The sequence below is a fragment of the Bufo bufo genome, chromosome 3 (genome assembly GCF_905171765.1).
Source record: "Bufo bufo chromosome 3, aBufBuf1.1, whole genome shotgun sequence".
NCBI classification, from domain to species: domain Eukaryota; kingdom Metazoa; phylum Chordata; class Amphibia; order Anura; family Bufonidae; genus Bufo; species Bufo bufo.
The window spans coordinates 647,877,026-647,904,572 of record NC_053391.1 but is presented as its reverse complement, the minus strand read 5'-3'; the positions used below and the strand labels follow the sequence as shown (position 1 = coordinate 647,904,572).

The window sequence follows — 27,547 nt, the reverse complement described above, 5'->3', positions numbered from 1 at the left end:
CAGCCGTGCCTTGCAGATCGCGGACCCATTCAAGCCAATGGGTGCGCATCCACACCACAGAGGTCCGCAATACGAGCACAGAGCGTTTATGTTTGTGGGTAGACTCTCTCAAACTCTCTCCACCGTTCAGACTTGAAAATCACCTCTTCGTGGAAGTTTACAACCTGCAATAAATTTAGTAATCATTTGAAAGGGTCTTCTGGGATACTTATATTGGTGGGCACCTGACCATTGGCTCCCTCAATTAACTGACTGAATGTACCATGGGATTCCAGCGAGCACTGCATCCCCTTACAGGCATACCGCCCTACATCTGATAGTGGTTGTGTATAGTACTACAGCTCTGTCCTGTTCACTTGAGTAGGACTGTGCCACAGAGAGCTGCCAGCTACCAGGCACAGCCACTACCAAATGTACGGCACAGTGCCTTGTAAGGAATGATGTTGACTTTGCGCTCAACGGAGGCTCCTTCAGTTAGCTGATTGGTGGGTGTCTTGGGGTCAGCCCCAGACGATTTGATAACGATGGCCTAGGTGATCATTGTCAAAGTCCCAGAAGGCCCCTTTGAACCATAACTCTGGTGTAAACCTATGACACTCCAGCCGTCGGGTCCACAGTTCAGGAAGCTGAGATAGGAGATGATTCTTGGGTCTTCACACTGGAGAGATGGTGGTCACCAAAGATTATCTCTGAAGGATAGGTGATGTTCCGGTAGGTTTTCCCCAATCTGCAGGACATCCTAGCAGAAGACACTCAGACTTATTTTCTGCTTGAGCAGTGCTGCTTTTTCTTGGATGGGTGTGGGTGCCAGTGGTTGAACCATTAATGATGGCATATCCCGCCATCTGTTAGGGCAGTAATGTGATACCTTACATTAGTACAGCAGGCTCACTACTTGGCGGACATGTTCTCTTCTGCAGTCAGTGCCCTCCAGGGGAGTTTGTTCTCACATGAATCTTCATATCGAATTTAGACAACACCAATATTCTTTCTGAGGCACATGTTTAAAAAATAAATAAATTATGAAAACACTGAAATATTTTTACTGGAGATCTACCTGAAGGCTGTGAAAACCTGACACTGAGCTGATCATGGCAAGCGATGTTCTGGGTCCTCCAGATGGACAGCTGATCTTGGCAATAGCTCTGACCTTGTATGTGCCACCACATGGGCAGAATGAGGACCTGTGTACCTGGCCCCAGCAGTAGCTCCACTCCTGAAGACAGACAGTCAGCTATGCATTGCAGGTCTGTGGGGTGCGGTCAACTGGCATCCCCAGGTCTAGATTCTGACCACTATCCGTCAGTTGAGTACCCTGTGCCACGCTATTTATAAATCCCTCAGTGTGATAAGCCATGTACAGGAAGCTGTATTCGGAGGCAGTGTGCCGCCATACTGTACTCTGTCAAATGCTATAATGTATTTGGGACATCATCTTCCTAGCAGCAATGCTCTGATGTCTCAGTTGGTAGCAATGACTTGAATGGTTTGCCAGCTCCGTCCTGCTGCTTTCTGCCCTAGGGCGGGGCACCTGGGCACAGGCACCAGGCTTCCTACTAAAGCAGTTATCAGGATTCTGCCCTTTAACCCTTCAGTGGCTTCTTGTTCTGTCGTGATTTACAGCGCTGGCTGAGATTGTCGCAAACAATTGATTATAAACAGCAATGAGGTTTTTATTTGAAAAATTAATCCTGTAAATGAAATCGCCGGATCCTGGAGTGGCTGAGAGCGGTGTAAACTATCGCCCTCATTTACTACTGCAAACAACTGCACAGCAAAGCCATTTGTCACCGCTGAGCACTTTTATGGCCAGACAGTCATTGCACTGAGTAAGTGCTTGCTTTGAACACAGTTCTCTCAGAAAAATACTATTAAGTTTGTATTATTTTTTTTTTTATTATTTTTTTCATTTTTGCTCAGAAAGTGTATTTTCACTGGTCGCAGTAGTATTTCTTTGATTGAAGGAGCACGACCTCTGAAGTTACAAGAGGCGATTACATATACATGGAGTATGAGGAGCCATCAGTAAATGTCGTTAAAGAGGACCTCTCACCTCTCCTGACATGTCTGTTTTAATAGCTTCATGCATCCCCCATGTAATAACAATTCTGGAGCCTCTATTCTTATGGCTCCATGTTGTACCATTCCTTTATTATTTCTACTATATAGTTATGGATGACTTTCTAGCAGTCTGCAGTAAGGGTACAGAGGGGCGGTAACCAGTTGGGGGGGTGTACCTGCACAGACTGAAAATGGCAGCACTGATTGGATAGAGTCAGACTGTGCAGGTACACCCCCCCCCCCAAACTGGTTTCCACCCCTCTGTACCCTTACTGCAGACTGCTAGCAATTCATTTGTAACTTCTAGTAGAAAAAATAAAGGAATGGCACAACATAGAGCCATAAGAATAGATGGTCCAGAATGGTTATTACATGGGGACTACATGAAGCTATTAAACAGGGCTGTCAGGAGTGGTGAGAGGTCCTCTTTAAATAAACTGATATCATGATGGGTATAGGTTCATTTAGACAAGTAGATAATCGTTCAGGAGTGACCTACCGTCACAAGGCCAGTGATGACGACGAGCATTTACATGCAGGAAGCATCATGTGCAATACTCGCTTGGGCTGCGTTCTCCTGTCCAGTTTCCAGTAGGTTGGTCCGGCAGAGATCCGGCATTGCCGGATTCAGCAGATCACCGCTGGATCCCTATTGACTATAATGGAATACGGCAGTGATCCAGCCGCTTTCCAGCATAAATACCAGCTGTCAGACGGACAAATACAACATGCAGTGGTTTTTGTCCTGCCGACAGCCGGCATTTATGCTGAATCAGGCTGCCGATCATCTGTAATGGAGATGTGAACACAGCGTTAAACGATGATCCTTGACAGTGTTCAGACAGGCCTATTGGGGAAAGGTCACCAGATGCACATTTACATGACCACAATTCATTAACGAGAACCGATAATTTACTTATTTGCATCAACGATTTCACTAATCAGTCGCTACATAGATTCACAATACACAATTATCGTCCACCATGAGTTGGAATCGTAACGATTATCTGCTCGGCTAAATGAGCCTTAACTGTACCATGGACGAGATTGTGAATCGTGCCCGGGCTCGTCGGTGGCAGGGAAAGGGCTAAATATTCTGTTTCTTTCTTGCTTATTTTCTTTTTTAACCTCATAAACACAACCCCTTTTTGAAAATGGCTGTGGTGCAAAATCGGAACCCCATGGTGATTAGCCGTGTGCTGGCTGGGAAAATATAGCATGGCCTGCTAGCCCAAGAGACCCTCTTTGATAGTGGATCTCTCTCTCTCTGGAGGGTCTCAAGCTGAGAACCCCCTTTTATAATGTCTGTGTCTCCTTATCGGCTATATTTATTTTATTCATGTACAGTACAATACTTTTCAGAAGTTTTAGGTAGGTGTGAAAAAAGTGCTGTCAAGTAAGAATGCTTTCAAAGTAAGAAATATTAAAGGGGTATTCCCATCATAGACAATAGAGATATATCGTTAGGATATGCCCCCATTGTCGGATAGGTGCGGGTCCCACCGAGAACGGAGTAGGGAAAGTTGTTGGAGGGTGCATGCGCAGCCGTCCACCATTCATTCCTATGGGTCCTATTTCCGTCGTCCCCATAGAAATGAATGGAAGCGGTGGCCGCACAAGCGCGGTGCGCTCCCATTCACTTGTATGGGGAGAGCGCTTGGCGGTGGCTGTAACCTGGGAAACCCTGGGGGGGGGGGGGTATCCTCAACTGTGATGTCGCCATGCTGTGTGCGTCAGGTCCTCCTACCTCTAGTAAGGAGCAAATGCAAGTGGATGACATTTTTTATTTTAGCCCTTGTATGGCATTTTTTTACATTGTACCTGTTTTTAATGGTCATTAGAGGTGTGCACTCCTGTCTGAACATCTGTTAAAAATGGCCCCATTGAGTTCAATGGGATCACCTGGCCGTGAAAACGTCCAGAAATAGGACATGTCCAATTTTTTTTGACGGCTGCTTTTCACTGGCCGTTAAAAAAACAGCCATGTGAATAGCCCCATAGACTTTAATGGGCTCTGAAATTAGCCATGTGACGGCCATTTTTACTCGTCGTGTGAATGTAGCCTTAACCCGAGCCGTGCAGTCTACATGTTTCCCTATGTTTATATGCCCATTTGGGTGTCCTCAGCACCATCACCTCAGGTACGTCATTCATGTCCCCTCCTTCAAGGAGATGTTCACATCTGCAGCTGTCCTCATGCAGCAGGAGTGTCATCTCCGAGCTGCGCCCGTGACGTCTCCAAACATCTGGTCAGACAGGTTTCTCTCTGCTGCGTCGAGAGACCGTCTAATTATTCTAATAGACATGCAGCGTTGGGAGGTAGACTTTTCCCTGTGTGCCGTCGATTGAGAAACCTTCTCTCCGTGTTTTGTTTCAGCAAACTTAAGAGTTGGAAAAGGGATGTGAAATGGCTGCACGCCGTGTCCGGAGAGTGGTTCGAGGAGATCCAGAAGAAGAAGTTTAAGGATGATCCTGACGTGAGGAGCCTTGTGGGGCCACCTCTGAACCATCGTCTGAAGAAGAAAACCCCTAAAGGCGGTGAGTCAGTGAATGGTGAAGGAAGAGGAGGTGGGTTGTCTGTCAGCGGTAATGAGAAAAATCAGTTTCCCTTTTTCAAACAGCAGTAAATGACAAAGTGCCGTGTGATGATTGACATGAAGACTTAGAGGTCCTCAGATCTGCCCAAAAAGTATTGACCTGTAGTAATCCTTTAGGCCTTGGGCTCATCTATGGTCTCTTCTACAACCTGCCTCATTAGCAAAGGGAAACTTGACCTGCAGTCATACATGATGTCTGTTTTTTAAGAAGGGCGAATGCCCCCTGGCACGGTCTTTATTTGATAGGGCTCTGGCACTTTGTCAGGAGTTACCTCACTGCTTTGTTAATTCTACATTGCAAAATGCTTAAATAGTATAAAGGTAACACTATTTTACTATGTGCCCCCTCTTAGTGACCCCTTTTTGGAAGTCTAGCTACTGCTCTGGTCAGATCGATCAGGATGTTGACCAGCGCTGTGCATTTATCTGTAGAGATATTCGGCCGGGACGGGAAGAGTTCTCAAGCAGTACATTGGTGCCAGCTAGATGGGAACCTGGTCTGATGCAGTTTTACCCAACCATGTCTGTCCCATGGCCATCCAGGCTGGCATTACACTGGGCTGATACAGATCGACATAGAAAGCCTGTAGTACAAAATAAAGATGTTTTTCAGATGTTGCCATATACGCTATATAGAAAAACGCAGGGGTTTTCATTACGTTTTTACAGGTGGACCTTTTTAGCTGACTTGATTCACCTGTGAAAAACTAAAATCCTTGCAATATTTCCCTGATGTGATTTTATCCACTGCGTCGTCTGAATACACCCTCAGGCTGAGTTCACACTTCAGTTATTTGATCAGTTATTTCCATCAGTGATTGCGAGCCATAACCAGTATGAAGCCTACACAGAGATGAGGTATAAGGGAAAGATCTGCTCCTGCTCTGTATTTAGAGCTGCACCTGGTTTCGGCTCAGAATGACTGATGGAAATCGCAGACCGAATAACTGAAGTGTGAACTTGGTCTAACTGTAGACAGTAGTGACCGGCAGAGTACGTCTCCTCATTTCCAGAGTACGTCTCCTCATTTCCAGAGTACGTCTCCTCATTTCCAGAGTACGTCTCCTCATTTCCAGAGTACGTCTCCTCATTTCCAGAGTACGTCTTTTCATTTCCAGGCCGCTTTTGCACAAGTAAAACAAATCGGTGCATGTTCACATGGCAGATTTTTTCATCAGACCCTTGGATTTTTGCGGCTGATCCGAAGACGAGCATGCAATTAGTAATCCATGATAACAATGGGAGGTGGATTTTAGGCAGATATCGATATAAAGTATGTGGAAAAATCTGCTACCTGAACATGTCCTAAAAGAATGTGCTTCCTATGTAATCGCAGTCCAGAGCTGGGATGCAGAACGCCACTTTCTCCTCTGTGGCAGCCCGAACTGGAAGTGCAGGTGGTGTGTATTAAAGGGGTTTTCTGGGAAAATAAAATTTAGTATAGGCCATCAATGTGCGCTCAGTGGGTTAAACAACCTGATCAGCAGAATGATGGTTTGCAGTGGTTTCTGGAGCAGCACGGCCGCCTTGTATTGCTGATCACTTGTTGTAGAAACCCATAAATCATAATGGGGTAGATGTATTTATTTCAGGTTTCTGGTTCTGTTTTTATATATAAATTCATAGAACTTATGCCTTGTTCCGAACCCCATATTTATGGGTCTCCCTGAGTTGGAAAGAGTGGTAGTTCTCTGGCCCATTTACAAGCTTTTGCAGCACTTTGCACTTGGGAAAAGAACAATATTTTCAGACTATAAGACGCACCCCCGGTTTAGACAATAGAAAATTAGAAAAAATATTTTCTACTTATTCTACCTTCCCTGTTGGTTTAATGAAATGGAGGATCCCTTCTTCAGGCATTGATGATCGATAGATGGATAGATAGATTGGATGGCAGATAGATAGTAGATAGACAGAGAAAGAGAGACATGGAGATAGACATACATACAAGTACCACAGGGCTTTGCTCCTTGCCTGTAAAATTAAAAAAGAAGCAAAATGAACTAAGAGCTACTCAGTGTATACCCCATAAGTACCTGGAATATGAGGAAAAACTCTCAAGGGAGGATGGCAATAATGCTGTTCCACCTGGCTTAGGTCACAAACAGCTGAAGGGGAGGTCTGCTTTAACTACTCATATCTCCTGATTAGGATAGTCTAAGCTTTAAAACAAGATCATAATCACAGCATTATGTCTACTACATTGGGTGATATAGCTGTTCGAATCGAGTCAGGAGTAAAAGCCCATTGCTATAATTCCCGACCTGATTTCTAACAGCTGTATCTCCCAATGTCCGCTTTCAAACAAGACCAGAACCAGGTCTCTAGCTGCTCCCAGTCCGGAGATATAAGTGGTTAAAGCGGCTCTCTCACCCTGCTGCCTCTATGCTGAAAGCCCAGCAAGCCCTCAAGCTTTGAAATAGCGCTGAAGAGCCCTGCTGATGAATAAGACATCGTGGCCAATACATAAACACAGTAACTGCAGACTATAAGACGCAGGATTTTTTCTATCCAAAAAGTGTCCGTAAAATACGGTATTTGACTGTGGTTCCCACTGCACTCTGAGAGGTACTGGCACACCATTCATATGATGCATATAAGAAATGTCCCCCAGTGTCTCCATTTTGATGCAAAGCTATAATAGACTGGCCCTTGTCACCCCTTACACTCTCTGGTTTTGTTATCTCCAGTCAGTCACTGTACACGTCTAGCATGGTCTTGTATTAGTCTCAGATAGTCCAGAGTGAATTTCTTTCCCTGGGGCAGTCGCATACTTGTAGATAAGGCGGCACATGATGTGTATCTGTCATCATATGAAGTGCTCAGTGGATCGTCTGCACATAGGAGAGTGATATTTTACATTTGCATGTGTTGCAGGGAGTGGTTTCATCATGGTTTGTACACGACAATTAGTCAGAGCATTCTTTTATTTGGTGATGTAAGGGATTTTCTGGGGTAATAATCGTGGATGGAGTAAGTAAAAAAAACAAATAAATAATCATTAGTCACCGATCCCCGGCCATTGCTGCTTTCCTGCTGCTCTGGTCTCCGCTCTTCTCCACTTCCTGGTTCCGGTTTTCGACGTGCAGGAAATAGCTTGGACTGCCAATCACTGGCCACAGCGGTAAATCGCCTAATCCGAGCTGTTCCCTCTGTGTCCAGCCCAAGAATTCACTCCAAATCTGTGTCAGAACCAACATGTGTGACCATGCCTTAGTCCAAAAGTGTCTAGTTTGATTGCCTACGGACTTGTGCACAACGGTGCTGTGAACACGAGCCCCATAGTGTAGCACATGGGGGTCTGCAGGTCCAGATTACAAACCCATACATGCTTATAAGAGCCAACATGTACCCCGGAACGGACAAAAGTGACGATCCGTGTGCTTTCCACATCCACGTGTCCGTTCTGCAAAACAATAGAATGTGTCCTATACTTTCCGCAAAATGCGGTCCACGGAAAAAAAATAGATGCAACACGGAAATCATTCGTATTTTGCGGATCCACTTTTTGCGGACCACAACATACATACGGTCGTGTGCATGAGGCCTTATAGTTTACACCCCCTGTGCCTAGTGAAGTGTATCTAAGCTGCGGCGTGTGCTGCCGTCACCGAGCGGCTAACAATAGACGCACACGATGCACTTTGAACCCGTGAGAGATGATTTTTATGTGATAATTACTGGTCTGCACTAGGTGCTGGCAGATAAAGCCGGAGACGAGGCGCGCCAGCACCTTGTGGTGACAGGGGATGTATCATTTCATTTCAAAAAAAGGGAACTCATCATGGATTATGTGATTGTTTTCTTTATTTTTATCATTTTAACTCTTTCGCCTCCAGCCTGCCGAGGTGCGCCCATTTATAACGCGTCTTCTCACATGGAAAAATGGTAAAGATGTCTTCTTTGCTTTCAGAGCCAGAATCCTCTAGAATGACAACATCTCGAAACTTGCAGTCCCCAAAGAACCCTGGACCGTCTTTCCTCGGACTTCGCTCGCCGTTCTCTTCTTTGTTCTCCTTCAGGAAATCTGCAAAGAAAACTCTAAAACCGCCATCTCCGCACGAGAGGTAATGTTTCGTTATGATCATTGATCCGAGGTAGCCATGGTTATGGCTACGCGGACGATCTGTCTTCTGTGATCTTATTCTTCGTGCCCTGTCTACAGTGGTACATTGCTGCGCCTAGACCCACAGGCCTGCCCACTTTTTAAGACCTGGCGTGAGCGTGGGAAAAGTCGCAGATTGCAGCGCAAATAACCTTTATTTCTGGATAGTAAATGACCCCTATGTTCATGTCTGTTTGGATGGATCCCATTATCTTATTTGCCTTAGGTCTCATGCACACGACCGTTGTGTGTTTTGCGGTCCGCAAATCGCAGATCCGCAAAACACGGATGGCGTCCGTGTGCGTTCCGCAATTTGTGGAACGGCACGGACAGCCATTGATATAACTGCCTATTCTTGTCCGCAAAACGGACAAGAATAGGACAGGTTATATTTTTTTTTGCGGACCACGGAACGGAGCAACGGATGCGGACAGCACACGGAGTGCTGTCCGCATCTTTTGCTGCCCCATTGAAGTGAATGGGTCCGCATTCAGGCCGCAAAAACTGTGGCTCGGATCCAGGCCTTAGGCTACATGCACACGAACGTTGTTTGTTTCCGTGTCGGTTCAGGTTTTTTTTGTGGATAGGGTGCGGACCCGTTTATTTTACACAGTGTGCTGTCCGCATCAGTATGTCCGTTCCGTAGCCCCGCAAAAAAAAATAGAACATGTCCTATTCTTGTCCATTTTAGGCATTGTTACAATGGATCCGCAAAAAAAAAAAAAACGGCATACGGATGTCATCCATTATTTTTTTGCGGATCCGTAATTTGCGGACCGCAAAACACATACGGTCATGTGCATGTAGCCTTAATAGCAGCTGCCTGGCATTGGTCACCAAAGCTAGGTTTACTCTGCACCGATATCCCCAAGTGTTGTTGAGAGGCAGTTTTACTCAGCGATTTACTATTTAATACATTTCTCTACCATTTGCCTTTTCTCCCGCTTCCTCAATTCTCTCTGGAATATTGTATTACCCTCCTCAGCATTGATTACCTTAAAGAGCTTAAAGGGTTTGTCTCACCTCAGACGCTGGTGCCACCAATTTCAGCTAGGTGAGACCCGCATCTATCTCTAGAACAAAGCTCCCAAAGAGAACGAGGATGCACCTCGCATGCGCCGCAACCCTCCCTCCATTCATTTTTATGGGAGTGCCGAAAATATCTTGGCTATTTCCAGCAGTTCCATAGAAGTGAATAGAGTGGTGGCCCTTGTGTGCTCTCCATTAATTCCTATGGGACTTCCGAAAATAGCTGAGCATGCCACTCTGTTATTTTCAGCCCTCCCGTAGAATTGAAAGGAGGGCAGCCGCGCATGCTGCGAGGTACACTCTTGTTCTGTTTGGGAGCTTCTTTCTAGAGATAGGTGCGGGTCCCACCTAGCTGACATTTTTGGTACTCTATATACTAGCGATATGTCACCAGTATTCAAGGGGAGACAAATCCTTTAAGCTCACGCAGTGCGCTCATCTGAACTTTTGGGCATTCTGTTCTAGAGATAGGTGTACGAGCCATGCCACCTCCGACACCCTCACCTATCTGACATTGGTAGCATATCTCAATGATATACCACCAATGTTCAAGGTGAGTAACATCATCTCCAGGTTGTGAAACTCTCTACTCTGTAAGCCCTCTAATGAACATAGGTATAAGAGGGAGGCCCGATACTGGCCCCTGTGGCCCCCCACTGGTGATTGTGACCCAATCTACTGTACCCTCTGCTTCCTATCAGCCATTTGTTAACCCAATTACACATATTCTTCCCTAGTCCCCGTGTCCTCATTTTATCTACCAACTTTTTAAGTCAAATGTCTATGAAAGGTGTAGAATCCCAAGGTGTAAGGTTCTTATCACTGATACCCCAGGACATCATCTGTAAGAAAACCCTCAAAAATCTTACCCACAGTAGAGGTAGAACGTACCGGCGTATAGTTTCTAGGCTCACATTTATACCTCATTCTACTTAATTCCTTAAGAACTTGGGGGTGGGCGGCCTCCAGGCCCAGTGATTTGTCCGTTTTAGGGTACGTCTACACTGGTGGCGGTCAGGTTCACAGAGTAGCGGTGATCCTGTAGAAATGAATGGGGTTGCCATGTGAGTCGCACAAAATCCAACACTACGACTGGCACAGCGATCCCATTCATTTCTATGGGATCACTGCTACTCTGCGAACCTGGCCGCGACCAGTGTCGCCATGTAGCCGAACCTTTTAGTGTTTTTTAGGCACTTCTTCCTGGGTTAAGCAGGTGACATTTATTGGAGAATTTGCATGATCCCTAATCATGTCACCTGTCATTGGATTATCCTGTGTAAGTGAAGAAGGCATTTATTAGACTGGCCTCTTCCTCATCCTCCTCCACCATTACACCCAGATTATTTTAGGAGGGCCAACACCTTTACTTTTAAGTTCCTTATTGTTAAAAGTGTTGGCCGTCTCACAAGCAGCGTGATCAGGACTGATGTGCGCAGCCAAGCTTTAGCAGCTGAGATCAGAGGAACCTTTGGTTGCCGACTTTTAACTCTTTGAATGCTGCAATTTCTGCTGCAACGATATATTATTACCTGATGAGCCAGCATTTCAGTAGTTAATTCGGTAATCGGCATTGGACTTTAGGCGGGCCGATTATCGCTAAAGAGCATTCGTATGGATGCTGAGTGGCGATAATCTGCCTCAATATCGGGCACTGTAAAAGGGCCTTTAATTTAAGGGAAAGGATTTTCCGCCGTATTCTCACATGCCACTTGGCACCAGTGTTGTGGCGTGCATTGTATGACAAATGACCAGTTTTCCAATGCGTTCGCACACTAATTAAAGATGAAGCCATGTTGTTAAATAGGTTGGCTGCTTTTTTCTATTGATGACCTCTCCTCAGGATAGGTAATCAATAACAGATCGGCGGGGGTCCCAGCACCGGCTGCTGATCAGCTGTTTGAAGAGAAAGCAGTGCTTGTACGAGCGCTGCCTTCCCTTCATTGTTTACCTGCTCGCCGTCACAACTGCAGCGGAGAGCAGTGTCATTATAACTATACTATCCCCATTCACTTCTAGGGGGCAGCTCCATCCTTTAAACAGACAAAGCTATCCCATAGAAGTGAATGGGGGTGCCATAGCTGCCGTTATACTGCTCGCCGCTGCGGTTGCAACGGCGAGCAGGTAAGCAGAGAAGAGAAGGCAGCGCTTGTACGCTTTCTCTGCAAACAGCTGATCGGCGGGGGAGATGGCAGTCAGGCCCCCGCTGATCTGATATTAATCACCTATCCTGAGGATAGGTCATCAATATAAAAAAGCATCTGCAATTACCTCTTGGACAACAAACGTATCGCAAGACTTTGAACGCACAACACTACTGGGGCTTCTTGGCACCTTAAAGCGAACTTTTTCTATTGAAAATGCAGTCTGTAGGTAGTATGGTATAGAGCAGGAGGAGCGGAGCAGACTGATATTCAGTATAACTTGTAACTTATTCATTTAAATCTCTGCTCTTTCTGTGCCGGAGTCCAGTGGGCGGTCCTAATATCTATGTGCAGTCATGCAGGGAGTAGGACCGCCCACTGGACTCCTCAAGCTCAGAGTAAGCAGAGATCATCTGACAAAAAGCCACACGTATCAGTCTGCTCAGCTCCTTCTGCTGTGTAACATGCTGCCAGGCAGTAACATAGGTGCCACTGTTATTACATTGGTGGATGTGGATGTATAATTTACATCTACAAAAAATAATAATCTTTATTTATATAGCGCCAACATATTCCGCGCACTTTACAATTCAGAGGGTTCATGTGCAATCAGAATCCTACATTACATAGCAGCAAACATCTCAACCATGAAAACAAGAGCTGACCATGTGTGAAGAGATGGGGGGGACGCAGAAGGTAACAAGTGCTTTTTTTCCTGCTCATTCTGGGCTGTGAGGTCCAGGAGGCGGTCCTATCAGTGACTGACAGCCTACTTTCTATGACTGTGTATACAGAGGGAGCTGTCAATCACTGATAGGACCGCCTCCTGGACTTCAAAGTCCAGAATGAGCAGGAAATTAAATGTATAAAATACAAGTTTTACTAAATTTTCCCCCATAAAACTGTACATCAATCTACTCAGCTCCTCCTGCTCTATAACCTGCTACCTGTATTTTCCATTGCATTTTCATAGTGACAGGTTCCTTTAATGTTACCCTACATAAGGGCAGCATTTTACAGCTACAGGTCCATACTTATAACGGCACAGAAGATGTGTCTGTACCCGTGCCTGCTATATTGATAGCCCATCAGTATCAGGTGGGTGGAGGTCCGACACCCCCGCCAATCGGCGGAGAAGTTTGAGACAGAACTGCACAGCGCCATCCATTGTGTAGCGGACAGAACTGCAGCTCCCATTGAAACGTGGATGCAATTTAATAAAAATGATTGATGTAAAGGTGTCCAACTCTGCTGGATTAGCGGAGGTCGTACCTCCGCCAGTCAAACATTATTGACCTACCTAAGGAAATACCAGAGGAGCCCTTTAAGGTGAGTATCACTTGCATACATTGCCTTACTGACGAGATGATAATTATATGTAGGCCACGGTCAGCATTAACCAGCAGGCACGCAGGTCTCGCCCTTTATCTAATGATTGTTTGTTTTGTGCGCCCGCGTTGCTTGGTGATGGTAAACCAGGGCTCTGCGATTTTCTTCCTGACGTTTCCACACATGGCGATCAGATACTAGAGCAAGTAAGAACCTGATCACCCAGATAACTGACGGCTCGTGTGCGTCGCTGCCTTTCCCTCAAGAACTTCTCAGTTATTGAAGGAAAATAAAAAGTTCTGGACTGCTGGGGGGCAGGGCAGGGCAGGCGGCATGAGGCTCGGATTGTATGTCTGAGGTTTGGCTGCATTTCCTCTGTGATTTCATGATCTGGAACAGTTTATGGATTTACAGAAGATGTTTTGTTCACGTATGGAAATCTTCTGCCTGCTAACACACCATACCCGCATATGGGTATGAAGTGGAACCCGCCTTTTTTTTATTTAGCCATTTTGGGTTAATGTCTGCATTTAACTCTGTTTACACTGCCGTCATGCATACTATGGCAGCGGTGCCAGGTCCTGGCTTGTTGGTGAGATGAATAATGCTGCATGCTGCGCTATTCTCCCTGCCTGATCTGCCAACTCTGAACTGAGCCTCTGACTGTAGTGTGAACAGTCGGAGGGTCCCTTCCAGTCCCTATGTGGGACTTTGGGGTGGTGGTGGGGGGTTAATATTTACAATCTACAGGTAACAGAGAGAGAGGATATCCGCCTTGGTGACAGCTTTTCTTTAGAGCTCGTTCACACGAAGGTTTTCTGCGTTCCGCATACGGTCCGTATATGGAACCATTCATTTCAATGGGTCCGCAAAAGATGCAGACAGCACTCCGTGTGGTGCTGTCCGCATCCATTGCTCCGTTCTGCGGTCCTGCAATTTTTTTTTAAATACTGTCCTATTCTTGTCCTTTTTGCGGATAAGAATAGGCATTTGTATAATAGGCCTCCTGTTCCGTCCCGCAAATTGCGGAAGGCACAGAGGCGCCATCCGTGTTTTGAGGATCTGCAATTTGCAAAAAAACAGCACAGTCGTGTGAACGAGCCCTTAAATTGTATATCTCCTTGTGAATACTATTAATACCAGTAGTAGGTCAAGACTACATAATATACATAATATACATGTTGTGATGACTTTTGTTTTGTACATGAACCCTCTGAATTGTAAAGCGCCGCGGAATATGGTGGCGCCATATAAATAAACATTGTTATTGTTTTCTAGCGGTCAGAGCTTTGTTTTTCTAGCGCAGAGATCCGAATCCCCTGCACAAATGACATCTTATCAAAGAGGTGTTATGAAACTGATCAGCATGTTGTACCTAAAAATGACATGGTATTAAAAAGTGGACGTTCACTTTAAGGCACAGGGAGGGTCCTTACATTGTGGTGCATTTTTGTAGACCATGCTTTCCCCCCATATTGCAAGTATTTGCTTTCCTTAGGCTACTTTCACACTTGCACTAGCAGGGTCTGGCAGGCTGATCCGGCAAGGGAAACAGCCTGCCGGATTCGTACTAACGGTAGGCCATGCGTGCCGCCGGAGGTGCGCTCCGGTCCCATTAACTATAATGGGGACAGGCGGGAGATGCGGCCACAGCACGGCAAACATGCCGAGAGGTGGCGGGACAAAAACTGCAGCATGGGGCCAGAGCAGACTTCCGGCGGCACACATGGGATAGCGTTCGTCCGGCCACCTCTCAGGCTGTTCCCCTGCCAACACGAATGTGAAAGCCTTACTTTTTCATTAAATACATTTTTAATTAAAATTCTTCTTTATTACGATCTGCAAAATCCTAACAATGTTTCGTTCTTCTCTCCAGACATGGCATCTTTTCTATCAGTGGCCAGATACCTCCAGACACCAAGGTGGACAGAAAGGTAAGTAACGGGTTCCTAACACGGGGGTGGGGGGTGGGGAGGCTGTATTCCCCTTGTAACTGTAACAGCCCCAGTTACAGAAATCAGTATTTATAAAAAAAAGGAATGTTAAATGCCCCCCCAAAAGGCCTTGTGTGACCTTATGGGGGGCACAAAGTGGAAAAAAAAAAAGGCAATAAAAAACCGCTGCAGCTTCTAGCCCTTCCCCTCAGCAACCATAACTTATATATTTCCTATATCAGACAGAGTGAACATTTTGAAAAGGGGACATAATTATTATTTAATTTTTTTGCTAAATTTTTCCACCCTGCCCTTGCCATATGATGAGAAAGGGCCAGTTTTCCTTCCACTGCTTATTAATGTAGTTTTTACTCTGGTCTATTCACAATCGGGTATTTATTGCTGAGACGTTACGGCAAGAATGGCAAACGCCTGTAATAGACAATTGTGCACAAATACAGTATGTAACAGGATAACAAAGAAAAGTTATAAATGTCAGGAAGTTAAAAAATGTAATTAAAATGTTTGGACAGTGGTTGTGGTTTTTCCCCCACAGTTTGATATTTACCATTCTACACGAAATGTAAAACAGATTGCCAGTTTTTTTGAAGAGCAACTGAACCGAGCACGAGAAAATGACACCACAAAGGCCACCAACCAGCTTGAGAGGGAAGTTTTTCAAGGTAAGTCGTACAGTAAAGTGCAGTACAAAATAATTTTACTGGGTTTATCCAACATTTTTTCCGACCTCACCCACAGTGGTGATCATACTTACCTGTTCCCCACTGCTGGGTTCCAGCTTCATCGCTCCACAGCCGGCAGCTCCTGTCTCTCTCCGCATCAACATCCTGTTGGCGGGGGGGGGCACGTGACTGCCGCAGCCAATCACTGGCCACAGCGGTGACCTGTAACCCACGCGGCACGTATTAGAGTGACTGCTGTAATGGTCACATCTCCCCCCCCCCCCCCCCGTCAAATGGATGTTGATGCTGAGTAAGACGGGAGCTGCAGAGAAAGGCTGTGGAGTGATGGAGCCAGAACCCTGAAGTCCTGAAAAAAATAACCCCTTATCAACCGATACACAGTCGGGTCCATAAATATTGGGACATCGACACAATTCTAACATTGTTGGCTCTATACACCACCACAATGGATTTGAAATGAAATGAACACGATGTGCTTTACCTGCAGACTGTCAGCTTTAATTTGAGGGTATTTACATCAAAATCAGGTGAACGGTGCAGGAATTGCAACAGTTTGCATATGTGCCTCCTACACCGTTCACCTGATTTGGATGTAAATACCCTATATAGTTTTCATAGGGGAATCAGATTGCTTGTCTTATAGACTCCAATGCATTAGTATTGAAGTCTATGATAATTTTGCTATGTTCCTATGGAGCCCTAGAGCAGCCTCCTGTCACACAGGAGGACAGGGGCTGCTGCATAAACGCCCTGGCTCCCCAGATCCCCTCCGGGGGGAGCCGGAGCACAACCAGAAGCGGGCGCATCCAGGTTACAGGGCATCTAGATGCCGTGGTCACATTTAAAACAGCAGACACCCCAGTGGGCGCCATTTTTAAATGCCCAGCCGTCGATGTAAATTTACTGTTGGTGGTCGGGAAAGGGTTGAAGGGTTTGTCTCACTTCAGCAAATAGCATTTATCTTATAGAGAAAGTTAATACAAGGCACCTACTAATGTATTGTGATTGTCCATATTGCTTCCTTTGCTGGCTTGATTTATTTTTCCATCACATTATACACTGCTTGTTTCCATGGGTACGACCACCCTGCAATTCATCAGTGGTGGCCGTGCTTACACACTACAGGAAAAAGCACTGGCCTCTCTGGTGGCCGGAATTGTGGGATAGCGTATAGACTAGTGTTTTTTCCTATATTGTGCAAGTATGACCACCACTGCTGGATTGATGGATACGAGCAGTGTACGAGGTGATGGAAAGATGAATCCAGCCAGCAAAGGAAGCAATATGGATAATACCAATACATTAGTAAGGGCCTTGTATTGACTTTCTCTACATGATAAATGCCACTTGCCTTTAAATCATTGCAGTTTATGGAAGAACAATCAGTCGATCGCATGTTAAAATCCCCTAGGCGCTTCCCAAAATGCCCATACTATTAAAATATAGACGTATTTATCCTGTGTGAAGAATGCCATAACAGAAACAAAAAAAAAATGGCCACAACAATAAACGTTTTTATTTTTATTTTTTTCGTTTGACTATGATTAAAAAGTTCTACACATCCAAACACACCCAAAATGGCTCTGGGAAGGCAGGGAGTAAAAAACAGACCCAAAAACTAAAATTAGTCCAGTCCTTAGAAGGGTAATGGATTTACCATGTTGCTCAGCTTTTCATGTAGATTAAATCTAATTGTGCCATAATATAATGGTGTTAGTGAAATGTAACTACAGAGGAGTTGGACTAATACACATGTGGGATTTGCAGGAGATGTCAGACTCCTTGCATTTGGCTTACTGAGGCATCAGGAGGCTCCAGCTTTTCTGAGGGATCTGCAGGGCCACCATGTGGAATGTCATTTCCTACGTATATTACCAGAATTTACAATCGTAATGTATTAGGCACTTGCTCTTTCTCATATTATGTCATATGGTACCGTGGTCAGGCTTATGTTAACATGTGCATTTCGTTGTTAGCTAGAACTGTATCTGAGCACATTCAGCTATCTCCAAAAGTTGGCAAATGTAGACATCTGCAATTCCAGAACTATATATGACTCATACATTCCTTTTTATATTGATAATTCCAATGATGATTGCTAGGGAGTACTTGCCAAGAGGCAGTTACTAAAGTGGTACATAATATATGAGCTTTTGTTTATTTCTAATAACCTAGGTATCCCATAAGGTACATGGAATATAATTAGTCTTGTCATCAGTGTGAATGTTATGTTTTGCAATTTTTTGAAAATGTATATAATACAATTATTATGCTTTTAGTTCTAGGAGATCTGGATCAAAAACTTGCCCAAGAAGAGAGTCACAACAGAACCCCCAGGATTAGTAGACTTGCAAACTGTACATATGGAAGGCAATATAGCAAAGAAGGTTTACTCCATAATACAGCAGAACCTAAAAACGTTTATGGCTGTTTACCTTCTCATGATGGAAGAAGATCTGGGCCACCTGAGGGAACACACACAACATATGCCACATACCAGCCAAGAAAATTTTATGAAATGTACTCAAACCGGCAAAGGCGAGTTTCCAAATCAGAGGCTTCCGACAAATCTTTTTACAATAAGAGTCCTTCGCTCTTTTCAGCTGTAAGCAACATAACCCCACGATCATCTCCTGTGTCTGGCTCATTTTCAACCAGTAGTTTGCAGCCGTCATCTCCAGGCCTACACCTGGAGAGGATAAGGCAAAACAAGTCAAGGAGGACACCTATCGCATCCATCAAGTGGAATAATTCATTTCCATCTGGGCATCCTGAGGGGATCGGTAGACCTTTCAGAACACAGTCTACTTTAGATCATACAAATCTTGAAAAGCCCAACCATCTTTACAAGTATAAAATTGTACCAGGACTACCAGTGTCCACTTCAAATGACCTGCATGAATCCAGAAATATCAAAAACCTAACAAACACAACATGTATGAATATTGTAGATAACAGATCCACTGGATATGACATAACCGACTCTCCTGAAGTCATATTTTCCACACAACCTGAAAGGCATTGGGAAGAAGACTATAAGAAAAATTATTTTAATAAAAATGAAATGAGTAAAGCTCCTAATGACAATTCGGGCAGCAGTGAAATGGAAACAGAGCCTATGGAACTAGAAAGTGATTTATCTGTACAACTGGATGCAAGTAGTGTGGCAAATGAGGAACCCAGTATCCATGAGGGAGATATTCCGGTGGATTGTACTTTACATAATCCTGAACCCCTTGAAGTGTCTTCTATTCACATATCAGAACCTGAGAACATGGATATTGATGCCCCAAATGTCTTCCTTAACTCTATAAACTCTAGTACATCCACTGTTGCTCTTGGCCCTAGTGCTCAAGAAGACAATGTCCCACCAAAAACAGAAGCGCCTGGATTAGCACTCGCTGATCATAATCTGTCATTAGATACTATTAAGAAGTTCAGTTCTTTTAAACATGGGACAGTGTATAAAGTTGATACTTCCTCTTTTACAAATCCTAAATCTTCAGAAATTAGTGATCACGTAAACAAATCGGATCATAAAAGTTCTAGTTTGTCTGGCAACTCCACCGATGTTGGGGGAAAATTTGCTTGGATGAATATGAGAAGGGGATTAAATAATCACACAGAAGGTTTTCGTTCTGATGCCCTGAAGTTTCAGAAGAGAAATGCATCTTCTCTCCCAGATTTACTTGACCAGGACAGTGAAATTGTGGCTAATAATTCTGACGTTAAATTACACAAAAGGACTTGTGAAAATGTTTTCGAATGTGGTGCCACCACTGTTCCTGCAATACAATCTTCTTCGAGGATTTCTTGTGACTCAAATGAACTGCACTTAGAAAATAATTCTAAATATGTGCAACCTTGTGTCCAAAATCAGATTCCTCAAAAACTCAAAAATTTGAGTACAAGAAATGATCAATATCTGCAAAAGCCAAATATGTTTTCGGATCGCTCAATCGTAGATGGAGCTTTCAAAAATCTAGACCGAACGGCAACTTTCCCAGCAGTACCATATGAGGCAGAAAGCTTGACAAAAAAGTCTAACCACACAGGTTTTCTGTCAGATACTCTGAAGTATAAGAAAAGGAATGCATCCTCTCTGTCAGATTTACTTGACCAAGAGAGTGACATTTTTGGTAATGATCCTGAAAATATATTACGCAAAAACGGTTGTGGGCACGATGGGGATTACCATACCTCCACTGTTCTCGAAACAAGGTCTTCAAGGATCCCTGATGAAAGAAAGGAAAGGTACTTGGAGAGCAGTACAAGATATGAACAATCTGTCCAAGATACTAATCGGCAACCAAAAATTTCAACGTCAAGCACTTGGCAGTCTATACAAAGGGTGTCTCCATTTTTCCGTGGTTCTGATTTATATTGTTCATCGATACAAACGGAGAAAAGGACAACTGAGTCAGAAGTAGCATATTGGGCAGACAAAATGACAGAAAATAATAAAGTTAAGAACTTATCACATTTAACAGAGACAACTCAATTTTCCCATGTACATGCAAAGTATAAGTCGGTTAACTTTAACAGAAGCCAATACAATGGATCCGACTCTAATAATAATAATACACAATTAATTGGGGGAATGCAGACTTCTGACATTTTAAATAAAGATAAATCAATAATTGAAAGGGGATATATTCATCAAAAACAAGATCATCCTGAGAAAGAGCAAGTGAAATCCTCAAAATGTGACACCTCTTCCAAACCTAATCTGTCATCTGTTTATCAAAAGGATGTTGCTTCATCGCCAAATCAAAAAAACACTGACCAAAACAGGCAAGTCGAGCAGGGTTGTGAATCAGAAGGAAACCTAAACCAAAATTTTATTTATCAGTTGGATCAAGAAGCAAACAATAAAGCAGAATATACAGACCCACCCAAAATCGGAGACTCGTCAAGGTTTCCTGTCAGCCATTCTGCGAAGGAGTGTTCAGAAGAAGACAACTTTAGTAGAGCTACACACCTGCATAACATAGAGAGTCAGTCAACAAACTTACTAAAACAGCATTTATTTGTGGCACCAGAACCTTTCAAAGGAAATGTCCGTGTAAGTGTCATCCCCAAGTCGGAGTGGAAAAATTCTACAAGTTCTGAAGATAGCCAGAGCCCAACCCACCAGGAAGGCGAAAACATTAAGAATTTTGACTCTGAATATAAAGCATCCAAAGAAGATTTACAACCTCACAAAACATACACCTGCCAACAAATCGTTGAAAATGCTGAAATTTATGAGAGTCTTACTGATATTTCTTACCCTGAAGTAGATAAAATTGAGTATCGTAAGGTTGTCTCAGTGTATTATAGCTTTCCTCATAAATTTGCAAGGAGGATCTCTGACCTATCAAAAAACAACCTAAAAAACATTGATAAGACTCTTCAGCAAAGCAGAGCACCTAGTGCGCTTCTAGATATTATCGGTAGGTGTCACAAGGAAGAACCAGATTTCAATCTCCTAAGCTCTAAAGACGTAAAGACTTCCATTACAGAAGCGGTACATTCAGTAGAAGATGTTCCATCGAAAACACACCATTTAAATTTCCACATCATTCCTTTACAAACAGACCTCCTGAAAAATGGCAGCAGAACAAATTCTGGAGAGGAAAATGATGATTTGGTAAACAAGTTTAGTTCCTTACACATTTCTGAAAATGAAGATAACCACAAAGCACGTGAAGACCCAAAAAATAAAAACAAGTACAGTCCTTCAGGATCCTCCCCTAGATATTCTCCAAATTCATGTTATTTTACATTACCAAATAGGAAATCCAGTCTCCAAGATCTGGAGAGAAATGTTCTGAAGAGAGACATTGCCATGGCACTGGACAGGATCAACATATATCCAGGAAGTAGAAACATGGAGCCCTCTCCTCCCGAGTTCCAGGATGTTTTCGCATCACCAACAGCCTGCTATGATAACCTTAATTATTCCCCTAGGTATGATTTCATGCATTTTCAGGAAAGCAGCAAACAAGAGTATAACGTTAACAACATTTTTGCCAGAGATGGTGGTTTGTACAAGAAAAACTCCATGGATGAAGGTATCATTTTAAGAGAAGACTTGCCTTCAATCTATAAATCAAAAAGTTACAAAGATTTAAGTCAACACAAGTCATACAACACAGAAGACATCTCACCACACACGGACTGCAACACCAGCCCACAGACTGATTATAATCATCCAGCTTTTAGTTCTGTTATAAATCAGGCTAGGCCTTCGTACTGTTCCGAGTTTGTCCAAAAGAAAATGAAGCCAATAAATGCAAAGAAGTTCAGCTTCTCTGTTGACCGTTCAAGTCAAGAAAGTGTCAGTCCACGACATACTGGTTCCTATGATGATACCGTTCAGCTATTTGATGGCAATTCCCCATCTGTATTCCACTCTCCGAACAATAACTATCCATCTCATGCAGATAAGTATTTTGGCCAAGCAAAGCTCAAGGATGGTGGAAATTCCAATTTGTATCGTTCAAAGAGTATGAAGGTCTTAAATACTGAAGGCCAACAAAGCTTTGTGGATTACAAACGAAAAAGTGATGGTAGTTTTTCTTCGAAAAGCTACGGTGGCACCTTGAAAAGCAAAAGTCCTTCTGGCAAGACCTGGAACAGGACATCGTCTGCTGAAATTTTAGATGAAAATGATAATTGGCCAGTTTCTGATGAACGCAAAGCTCTTTGCACAACCAAGTCTTTCGATTATGGGATTTTCGGGAAGGAGCAACAAGAGGCTATTGTAAACAATGTAAAGCGGTCACTCACTGAGGGCAGGCTATGGAGGCCAAGTTTTCTAAAGAATCCAGGCTTTTTGAGAACTGAAGAACTTTGCTCTTCTCAGGAAATAAATCCAGTGGGCCAGACTCCTGAGGAGTCTTCATCACAGCGGCCAAATGTTAAAGAATCTCTTAATATCTATGAGGATGTGCATGTCGTTCCTTCAGATTCAGATACTGAGACAACCACGGAGGATGAATATTACTTAGATGAATATTACTTCAATGACAAGGAGTCGGAACTATAAACTCTTCCAAAATGTTAACCAAAACAGTATTGATGGCTTCACTGACCACTGGTCAGCCTTGTGGGCCTTCTTATAGTAGTTTAAGTGCAATATAAAACCCCTGAGATCTGGAATAATACATGTAACAATGCAAAATGGTAATGAGCATTGGTCAGCTCTCTGATAAATCTCTGTGCTAAGCCTGATTCACACGACTGTGCCCGATCCGGGAAACATGGCCGTTTATCTTAAGTCAGTTCCTTTCTGAGCACAAGGCTGTTGTACTGTACCCACATGATGATGTGAGTACAGTACAACAGACCTGCGATCAGATAGGATCCGACTGTATAAAATGACTATAATGCAGTCAGTATGGGCCACGGTCATGCGACTGACACCCGAGCATGGTTGTGTGAGTTAGGCCTTAGTATATTTGCATTCTGCAGCATCTTTTCTTAGAAGTCTGCGTGTGCCTTTCCTCCAGTATTCCTCTTGGAAATGCATGAATAAATTGACAATTAGGTGTTATCATCCCCTTTTCAATACAGGGTCTTCCTACACAGTATGACACTTTCAGTATGGATTGGACCATGACAGACTGTAGGGACATGCCCCTAGTAACAAGGGGATTGATACCACCCATTTGTCAGAAGTATCTTTGACTTGGGCCTCATGCACATGACGGTTGCCCGGCCGTGGCCGTATTACGACCCGCAAACAGCGGGTCCGCAATATGCATGCATTCACTTGAATGGGTCTAATATCCGGAGCTGTGGTACGGAAAGGAGGCACGGAACCCCACGGAAGCAATTACGGAGTGCTTCCATGGTGTTGCTGCCCGTGCCTCCGCACCGCAAAAAAATAGAACATGTTCTATTTTTTTGCGGTGCGGACGGATCACAGACCCATTAAAGTTGCAGTCCCCAATGCATGGAACGGCCGCATGCATGAGGCCTTAACAGAAGGTCATTTTATCTGGATTTAACAGATATCAGTGGAGGAACAAAGAGATTGTGCAGAGCGTCAATGTGACTTTTCACCTTAAATAATGTGCTGTTTTTAGATTATATTTCTGCTTATTAATTTTTTACTATATATTGTTCAGTGCTTCTTTTTTCTGATAGAGCCCAAAATCCCCTGCATAGCTGTAAAGTTCAAGGGCTTATCCCATCCAAACATTTCTTCAATATTGATAGGATATGCCAGGGATGCCGAACCTGCGGCCCTCCAGCTGTTGTAAAACTACAACTCCCATCATGCTAGGCTGTAGGCTAATAGCTGTAGGCTTTCCGGGCGTGCTGGGAGTTGTAGTTTTGCAATAGCTGGAGGGCCGCAGGTTGGGCATCCTTGGGATATGCCATAAATCAGGGATGCTCAACCTGCAACCCTCCAGCTGTTGTAAAACTGCAACTCTCATCATGCCCTGCTGTAGGCTGATAGCCGTAGGCTTTCTGGGCATGCTGGGAGTTGTAGTTTTGCAACAGCTGGAGGGCCACAGGTTGGGCATCCCTGCCATAAATGATAAGTGAGGGTTTCATCTCTAGGACCTGCTCTTATATCAATAAAAGGGCCCCACCGGGAGAGGATGCCACATGTGTATTTTTCTTCTTTCACTGCTATGGGACCTAAAATATCCGAATATATTTTCATCAGTCCCATTAGTAGTGAATGGACAAAGATGCACGTGTGCCATGCTCTCCATTCCTGACGGGCCCAGTACTTGAGACAGGAGCAAGTACCAGAGATGAGACCCACATCTATAGTAATCATGTGGACGAGACAACCCCTTTAAATGAAAAACTTCTGCACTACTACTAGAGAGAGCTTGGGACATTACTGCATACTGCTGAGTACAGTGTATAACTTGTGCACAGTAAGCTCCCCCTAGTGGTGGCTGCGGGAAGACAGAATATTATTATTTCTCTTTGTCTATGCAGAGGAGATGGAGCTTTTGTATCATAAAAAATAGTCTTAAAAAAAGCGGAGCAGATCCAGCATATTCGTGACGTCTTGCATATATCAGGCATTTGTTTTCAGATTACTATTTTTGTATAAATCCATACAGAGTAGACGGGGCCCCAAATCTGATGTACATACACGTGTATATAGCCTTCCTGTAACTGACAGCACTTTCACTTATATTTATTTGGCCTTTGCTCTCCTGTAAGATGTGCGATGTAAATTATTGCTCAGTCATTTGGATGTTGGTGTAATATATATAATAAAAGTATTTTATATTTTTGTACCGTATTGGGTTTTTTGTATTTTTTTTAACTAATTGCTCAAAAGTGAACTAACAGAATTAGTGTAACACAATGACAACCAGAGAATGGAGATAATGTAATTAAAGGAGTTGTCCCAGTACAACAAATTATCCTCTATCCACAGGATAGGGTAGAAGTGTCTGATCACGAGACTGGGGTCCTGCGCTTCCCATTTGAACACACATTCGTGTCCCACCGCTCCATTCAACTCCACAGAACTGCTGGAGGTAGCTGAGCACACAGAGCTGATCGGTTAGGGTCCGACGCCCAGGACCCCCACTGATCAGCTGTTTGAGGAAGGCACCGGCACTTCTGTGAGCGCTGTACATTGTATTGCGGCTGTGCTTAGTATCGCAGCTCAGCCCCATTCACTTCTTATGGGCCACGTGACAGGTGAACATGATATCACTGACCTAGGGAAAGCTGAGAGAAGGCTGCAGCACTACTGCAAGCGCCGGTGCCTTCTCAAACAGCTGATCGACGGGGATCCCGCGTGTCTGTACCCCACGGATCAGATCTTGATTACCTATCTGGAGGATAGGTCATCGGTATTAAAATGTCGGGAAACCCTTTAAAGCAGGCATCCTCAAACTGCGGCCTTCCAGCTGTTGTAAAACTACAACTCCCACAATACCCTGCTGTAGGCTGCTACCTGTAGGCTGTTCGGGCAGGCTGGGAGTTGTAGTTTTGCAACAGCTGGAGGGCCGTAGTTTGAGGATGCCTGCTTTAAAGGGGTTATCCAAAGTCTAATCCCCCCCCCCCCCCAAATGCAAAGGCACCTCGTATACATGCCTGCTCATATACTTACCTGCTCCCCGTCGTTGCGGATCCCTGCATGGCCGCTGCTGTATTTAAACATCATCCGGTGACAGGGCGGAGCAGCCAATAGCAGGCCACGACAGGGATGAGCCCATTGGCTGCACCCTATTCCCCCCTGTATGTTTTGATCCGCGCAACAGGGAGATGCAGTGGCAGCTGTGCAGGGAACTGCAGCGACGCGGGTGTGGGGGAGCAGGTAAGTATTATTGTAGATGAAGGGCCTGGGCATTGGGGGTATATTTTAGACTTTAGATGACCCCTTTAAGGCTAGTTTCATATTTACAGCGTTGCTCGGTATTTCTGTTTTGCTATAGCAACAGAGAAACTGCAGCGCCAGATCCCATTGACTATAGTGGAATCCAGCTGGTTCCATTATGGATTGCCTCATTCTGCCAGACAAAATACAGTTGCATGCAGAAGTTTTTGTCCAGTATTTTTGTCAGAATCTGCAACAGAGACTTCTGCCGGAACCTCTGCCTCAGGTGTGAACCTGAAAATTCAAAAAAATGTTTCTGTAGTAGAGGGAGCCTGGTCTCATACTTGGATCCTGAGCTCTGGTTATCAAGACCTGCCTAAAAACCAGTTCAGGAAATAACACCAGGGCAATGACCACTGCTGCTCCGGACCTGAGCAGATACGGTCTACAAGACCCTTCACTCTGGGCACCATCTACAAAGACTCGCTTTTTATGCCAGTCTTTGTTTCCCGTCTGCGCTACTATAGGATTTTCCTAATTTATGATGGAGAGTGCGCCTGGAGTGTAAACTACTCTAGCTCCTGACTGGAGTCATTTTCACTTTTACGCCTAAAAGTAAGGCCTCATGCACACGACCGTTGTTTTGGTCCGCATCCAAGCCGCAATTTTTGCGGCTTGGATCGCGGACCCATTCACTTCAATGGGGCCGCACAAGATGTGGACAGCACTCCGTGTGCTATCCACATGCGTTGCTCAGTTCCATGGTTCCCCAAAAAAAAATAACCGTTTTGCGGACAATAGGCAGTTATATCAATATCCGCAAAACACACAATGGTTGTATGCATGAGGCCTCAATTTGTTGAAGCCAAAGTCCCAGCACGGCCCCCGCAACTCCCAAGTAGCAAGGGCCCCTTTATTAACCACCTCAGCCCCCAGTGCTTAAACACCCTGAAAGACCAGGCCACTTTTTACACTTCTGACCTACACTACTTTCACCATTTATTGCTCGGTCATGCAACTTACCACCCAAATGAATTTTACCTCCTTTTCTTCTCACTAATAGAGCTTTCATTTGGTGGTATTTCATTGCTGCTGACATTTTTACTTTTTTTGTTATTAATCGAAATTTAACGATTTTTTTGCAAAAAAAGGACATTTTTCACTTTCAGTTGTAAAATTTTGCAAAAAAAACGACATCCATATAGAAATTTTGCTCTAAATTTATTGTTCTACATGTCTTTGAAAAAAAAAAAAAATGTTTGGGTAAAAAAAAAAAATGGTTTGGGTAAAAGTTATAGCGTTTACAAACTATGGTACAAAAATGTGAATTTCCGCTTTTTGAAGCAGCTCTGA

At 44.1% G+C, this 27,547-nt stretch overlaps 1 protein-coding gene across 1 annotated transcript in view; it reads left to right on the top strand.

Annotated features, from left to right (window-relative positions):
- Window positions 1-24,214, top strand: part of EXPH5 (exophilin 5) — an 83,198-nt gene extending 58,984 nt beyond the window's left edge. Inside the window, exons 2-6 of the mRNA XM_040426256.1 lie at window positions 4,439-4,599; window positions 8,572-8,725; window positions 15,142-15,199; window positions 15,756-15,882; window positions 18,183-24,214. Coding sequence (XP_040282190.1) covers window positions 4,439-4,599; window positions 8,572-8,725; window positions 15,142-15,199; window positions 15,756-15,882; window positions 18,183-22,936 — 5,254 coding nt within the window. The 3' untranslated portion in view covers window positions 22,937-24,214. The remainder of the gene's footprint in view (window positions 1-4,438; window positions 4,600-8,571; window positions 8,726-15,141; window positions 15,200-15,755; window positions 15,883-18,182) is intronic.
- Window positions 24,215-27,547: the final 3,333 nt, after the last annotated feature.